The 6,196-nt window shown below is 54.7% G+C and overlaps 1 protein-coding gene across 1 annotated transcript in view; it reads left to right on the forward strand.

The window, feature by feature from the left end:
• Positions 1–5,887, forward strand: part of AJAP1 (adherens junctions associated protein 1) — a gene marked incomplete at both ends in the record, with an annotated part of 29,971 nt that extends 24,084 nt beyond the window's left edge. Inside the window, 3 exons of the mRNA XM_080631356.1 lie at positions 166–253; positions 4,597–4,839; positions 5,815–5,887. Of these exons, the coding sequence (XP_080487482.1) occupies positions 166–253; positions 4,597–4,839; positions 5,815–5,887 (404 nt within the window). The remainder of the gene's footprint in view (positions 1–165; positions 254–4,596; positions 4,840–5,814) is intronic.
• Between the last annotated feature and the right edge of the window lie 309 nt (positions 5,888–6,196).

Genomic DNA, 6,196 nt, shown 5'->3' on the forward strand with positions numbered 1-6,196 from the left:
ATACTTGAGAGGATAGGAAATGAGAAGCTGGGCTTAAAGAGTCTTCTCTGTAAGCAGGGAGAGGATCGTGTCTGCCGGGGCTGGGAGGCGGGGGGGGCTTTGCTCATCCTTCCCGGGATCCCCTCTGCTCCCATTCCCATTCCCTCTCGTTTCCTCTCTCCGCAGGTCTGGCGGTTCATCAGATAATCACTATAACCGTGTCCCTCATCATGGTCATAGCCGCTCTGATAACAACTCTTGTCTTAAAAAACTGGTAAGGTCCCTCCTGGGTCTGTTGGGCTGGGGAGGATGGCGCGGGGATGGGACAGGTTGGGGATGGGAGAGTCCTTTTCCTTAACAGCTACGGGTGCTAGCGCCTGCACCATCCACCGGGATGCCTTTGGAAAGGCATTGCAGGAGAAAATGGGGTTTTATAGTGGGATCACCTGGGTTTGCTGTGCACTGAGGACCAGCACATGGCTGGGGTCAGCGAGTCCCACATGGGGCACATGCACTGCGCTGCTCCAGGGTTGAGTCGCTGCCACGTGATGCCACATGGGGAGGTCAAAGTCATGCGTTTGGCCACAGCAGGAGCTCCCTCAGGGTGCCAGGACCTGCCCCGTGCCCGGTGGCATCTCCTCAGCAGCCTTGCTTAAGCAGCTTTGCTGCTGCTCCTTAAATCCCCAGCCTGGCTCAGCAAGCAGTTGGGGTTTCTGACCTTCCCTGCGACTCCAGGGATGGAAGGGCACCTTCCGAGCCCCTCAGATGCTGCCGGATTGAAGTGTGCCCCATCCCCTGGAGCACTTCTGTGCTTCTCCGGCTTCGTTTGCTCCCGTTTATTCTCTGAGCATGGCTGGGCGTATGGCAAAATAGGTTAGCGCTTCGCTCCAGGCACTCCTGGCTTTACCTATTTTCCCAGGGAAACTGGCCTACTTTGAGGTCAGTGCTGCCGGTGGAGGGATTCGGATGCAGCTCTGGACCGGTGGGAGAGTTGCTGTGGTGGGTTCTCTCCTCCATCAGCTCCTCCTGCCCACCTAAGCTCTCCATGGGCACTGCAGCAAATCAATTCCTGCACCCAGGAGGGAATTAGAGAAGCGGGTGGAGGAAGAAGCCTGCTCATTCCCCAGGATTAGAGGAAAACCTATTTGCAGGGCTATGGAGGCGTCTTAATCTGGGCAGAGCTGCAGTGTGGCATTGCAGCCGGCCACAGCATGGGGTTACTCACCCTGCAGCTGAGTTTGCTTTGCTGGGAGCAAGCCCATGGGGACACATCAGGAGTGCAGCTGGGGATGCTCCTTTCTGTGTCTCGGATGGGGTTTACTTGACAAAACTTCCTTACTGGAAGTAATATTCCAGTGAAGGAGCAGGGGAAATACTTGATCAGGGATTTTTCTCTAATAGCAGTCATAAGCCGTGTGTATCATTGATCCGGCTGACCGCAGCTTAGCAGAACAGCTCCAGTAACCTCATGCTGAAGCCAAAAAGGGCAAACAAATAAATACAGCAATCAGTGAGGAACAGAAATCGTTTACCATGGGTGAGCTGGGGAAATGAGCAGGGAACCCCCGCAGACAAGCACGGTCCTCGTGTCCCAGGCAGAAAGCAGCACTCTCTGAGTTTGCTCAGCTCTAGCATTTGCCAACCAGGTTTGGTGTTTTAGGGCAATATTGGGCTGCCCCCAGTGCTGCTGGTACAGGCAAGGGCTGGCCAGTACTGGTCCCCTTGGGTGGGAGGTGAGTGATGGCTGTGCCACACCAGTGTCCTCCTTGTTACTGCTGCAACGTGCTGGGGGAGCTGGGGGTTATTTCAGGGGCTGTCTCTTTGGGTTGCATCAGCCAGTGCAGGGCAGGATGTGTCCCACTGCTGCTGCTGCTGCTCCCGGAGCTGCGCCCTTCCCAAACTCCAGCATTGCAATAGGCGCTGCCAGTCCCGCTCAGGGAAAGAGCGACATCTTAATTAAATCAGCATCCAGCCCCTCAAACAGGACCAGCCTGGTCGAGGGCGGGTTCCTGCTGCCTGGTGCGCTCCTTGTTCCCTATGTACTGACCGAGGAGCGGTGATCCTAGGGGAGTTAGCGGGAGGCAGTCATCCCTGTGCTGAGGGGGAGCACATCTGCCGTGCCAGACTGGGCTCCGAGCTTATTTATCCCAGTAAGTTAAAGCCTTCATGTGCCTCCCAAATGGCAAGCATTTCACTTCATTGTTCTCCCCTACATCTTTTCACTTAAAAGAAGGCTTTCGTTTCCTGCAGGTATAAAGGAAGGAGTGGTTAAGTCATTCCTGTGATGGCAAAAAGCCCGCATCTAAAATTTAAATGTGATCCTTAAAACCAAGCCGAGCCAAGTGACTGCCTGATTGTGGCTGATCGTCCCAGAGCACCCGAATCCTTACCTGGCACTGAGCGAGGTGTAGCTAAGGAATCCTTACCTGGCGCTGAGCGAGGTGTAGCTGAGGAATCCTTACCTAGCACTGAGCGAGGTGTAGCTAAGGAATCCTTACCTGGCACTGAGCGAGGTGTAGCTGAGGAATCCTTACCTAGCACTGAGCGAGGTGTAGCTAAGGAATCCTTACCTGGCACTGAGTGAGGTGTAGCTGAGGAATCCTTACCTAGCACTGAGCGAGGTGTAGCTAAGGAATCCTTACCTGGCGCTGAGCGAGGTGTAGCTGAGGAATCCTTACCTAGCACTGAGCGAGGTGTAGCTAAGGAATCCTTACCTGGCACTGAGTGAGGTGTAGCTAAGGAATCCTTACCTGGCACTGAGCGAGGTGTAGCTGAGGAATCCTTACCTAGCACTGAGCGAGGTGTAGCTAAGGAATCCTTACCTGGCACTGAGCGAGGTGTAGCTGAGGAATCCTTACCTAGCACTGAGCGAGGTGTAGCTAAGGAATCCTTACCTAGCACTGAGCGAGGTGTAGCTAAGGAATCCTTACCTGGCACTGAGCGAGGTGTAGCTGAGGAATCCTTACCTGGCGCTGAGCGAGGTGTAGCTGAGGAATCCTTACCTAGCACTGAGCGAGGTGTAGCTAAGGAATCCTTACCTGGCACTGAGTGAGGTGTAGCTAAGGAATCCTTACCTGGCACTGAGCGAGGTGTAGCTGAGGAATCCTTACCTAGCACTGAGCGAGGTGTAGCTAAGGAATCCTTACCTGGCACTGAGCGAGGTGTAGCTAAGGAATCCTTACCTGGCACTGAGCGAGGTGTAGCTAAGGAATCCTTACCTGGCACTGAGCGAGGTGTAGCTAAGGAATCCTTACCTGGCACTGAGCGAGGTGTAGCTGAGGAATCCTTACCTAGCACTGAGCGAGGTGTAGCTAAGGAATCCTTACCTGGCACTGAGTGAGGTGTAGCTAAGGAATCCTTACCTAGCACTGAGCGAGGTGTAGCTAAGGAATCCTTACCTGGCACTGAGCGAGGTGTAGCTGAGGAATCCTTACCTGGCACTGAGCGAGGTGTAGCTAAGGAATCCTTACCTAGCACTGAGCGAGGTGTAGCTAAGGAATCCTTACCTAGCACTGAGCGAGGTGTAGCTAAGGAATCCTTACCTAGCACTGAGCGAGGTGTAGCTAAGGAATCCTTACCTAGCACTGAGCGAGGTGTAGCTAAGGAATCCTTACCTAGCACTGAGCGAGGTGTAGCTGAGGAATCCTTACCTAGCACTGAGCGAGGTGTAGCTAAGGAATCCTTACCTAGCACTGAGCGAGGTGTAGCTAAGGAATCCTTACCTAGCACTGAGCGAGGTGTAGCTAAGGAATCCTTACCTAGCACTGAGCGAGGTGTAGCTAAGGAATCCTTACCTAGCACTGAGCGAGGTGTAGCTGAGGAATCCTTACCTAGCACTGAGCGAGGTGTAGCTAAGGAATCCTTACCTAGCACTGAGCGAGGTGTAGCTGAGGAATCCTTACCTGGCACTGAGCGAGGTGTAGCTAAGGAATCCTTACCTAGCACTGAGCGAGGTGTAGCTGAGGAATCCTTACCTAGCACTGAGCGAGGTGTAGCTAAGGAATCCTTACCTAGCACTGAGCGAGGTGTAGCTGAGGAATCCTTACCTGGCACTGAGCGAGGTGTAGCTAAGGAATCCTTACCTGGCACTGAGCGAGGTGTAGCTGAGGAATCCTTACCTAGCACTGAGCGAGGTGTAGCTAAGGAATCCTTACCTAGCACTGAGCGAGGTGTAGCTAAGGAATCCTTACCTAGCACTGAGCGAGGTGTAGCTAAGGAATCCTTACCTGGCACTGAGTGAGGTGTAGCTAAGGAATCCTTACCTGGCACTGAGCGAGGTGTAGCTAAGGAATCCTTACCTGGCGCTGAGCGAGGTGTAGCTAAGGAATCCTTACCTAGCACTGAGCGAGGTGTAGCTGAGGAATCCTTACCTGGCGCTGAGCGAGGTGTAGCTGAGGAATCCTTACCTGGCACTGAGCGAGGTGTAGCTAAGGAATCCTTACCTGGCACTGAGCGAGGTGTAGCTAAGGAATCCTTACCTGGCACTGAGCGAGGTGTAGCTAAGGAATCCTTACCTAGCACTGAGCGAGGTGCAGCTAAGGAATCCTTACCTGGCGCTGAGCACGATGTATCTAAGGGCCCATAAGGCGAGCTTATGCCCCCCTTCCTGTCCCGCAGCTGCGCGCAGAGCGGGCGCCCGCGGCGCAACAGCCACCAGCGGAAGCTGGACCAGCAGGAGGAGAGCTGCCAGAACCTGACCGACTTCGCGCCCGCGCGCGTGCCCAGCGCCCTCGACATCTTCACCGCCTACAACGAGACGCTGCAGTGCTCCCACGAGTGCGTCCGCACCCCCGTGCCCGTCTACGCGGAGGAGGCGCTGCGCTCGCCCGGGGACTATAAAACAACCTTCAATGGAAACAGGTAAGGCGGGATGGGGAGAGCCGTGCCGTGCCGGTGCTGGTTCCCAACGGGAGATGCCCATTGGCTTCTCCCAGCTTCCTCCGGCTCTCTGAGCCATGATGCTCATTGATGGACGTTGCTCAGTGACATCCATCCTCATCGGCAGGATGAGGGCTTCACTAGCCACATAGGCAGCCCTGTCCTCAGCATCACTTTAGAATATCACAGAATCATAGAACAGAGTCATAGAACGACTGGGTTGGAAAAGACCTTTAAGATGATCAAGTCCAACCAGCAAGCCCTGGCAGTGTTGAGCACCGCACGTTTTCCAGCTCCCGACAGCACACAAAATGCTGCTGGATCCATCATCCAGCATCCGTGCTGTCTCCTGAAAGGCATCGCAAGAGCCGCTGAGTTGGGAATGAGCAGGGTGATTAATGGAGGAGCCAAATGAGCTGTTAGTCTGGTGTGAAATAATGATGCTCTAACAAGGGGCTTGGGAGCAGCTGGTGGCACAGGGTGAAAGCACAAGCACTTCTCTGCATGCCCTGTGTCTGTCAGGAGGGGTGCTCAGTAGGATTGGCTCCCCAAGCACATTCACTGGGTGCTGCTGGGGTTTTACCGTGCTGTAGATGTGTGTCTCCCATCAAAGGCAGAGGGGAAATCTGGACGAGGCTTTTGAGGGAGGAAATGAGCATGCAGTGCTCTGCGCTGCCTGGCTGGACGTGGTGGACGTGCTGCCCGCAGCTGGGGTCTACCTGCATGAAGGAGAGAAGCCTGGAAGCCGACAGCTTTTTAACCGGCATCTGCGTGCGCGTGGGCTTGTGCTTTGCCCCTCGCTGGTTTCCAAGGCCAATAAGCCCATCCCAAGCATCACTTTAGAGAGCTGGTTATTTTTGCCCTCTAAAACAGCTGATCTGTGCTGCAGGCCACCGCAGCTTGCTCCTGGTGTGTCACATACCAGCACCCGCAAGCCCCTTTTTGTGCTCACTGCAGACCCTCTTCTTCTGACCGGCATCTTATTCCCGTGGCCTTTGTGTCTGAGAAATGGTTTGAGATCTCCTGCTGACTGGCCGAAACCTGTTTGACTTCTGGGGCAGGGCAGACGCCATCGGGCTGTTTCCTGGTAGGTATCGTGCTTCCCCCATGCCTGGCCCCTGCCTGCTCCATGCCTCTCGTCCCTTGCCCATGTGCGGTTGCTCTCCTCCTGTCTGGTTCCATCCTCCTGCTCCTGCTTCTTTCGGGATGTCAGAAACCACCTTTCAGGATGGCCACAGGATGCAGTGGATGGGATGCTGGGTACCAAAGCAGCTTTTCCACAGAGGTGAATTGCAATCAGGGCAGAGCTAAAAGGCAGGGACTGAGATGGATGTGGATT

This window comes from Psittacula echo, assembly GCF_963264785.1.
Source record: "Psittacula echo genome assembly, chromosome: 17".
Lineage (NCBI taxonomy): Eukaryota > Metazoa > Chordata > Aves > Psittaciformes > Psittacidae > Psittacula > Psittacula echo.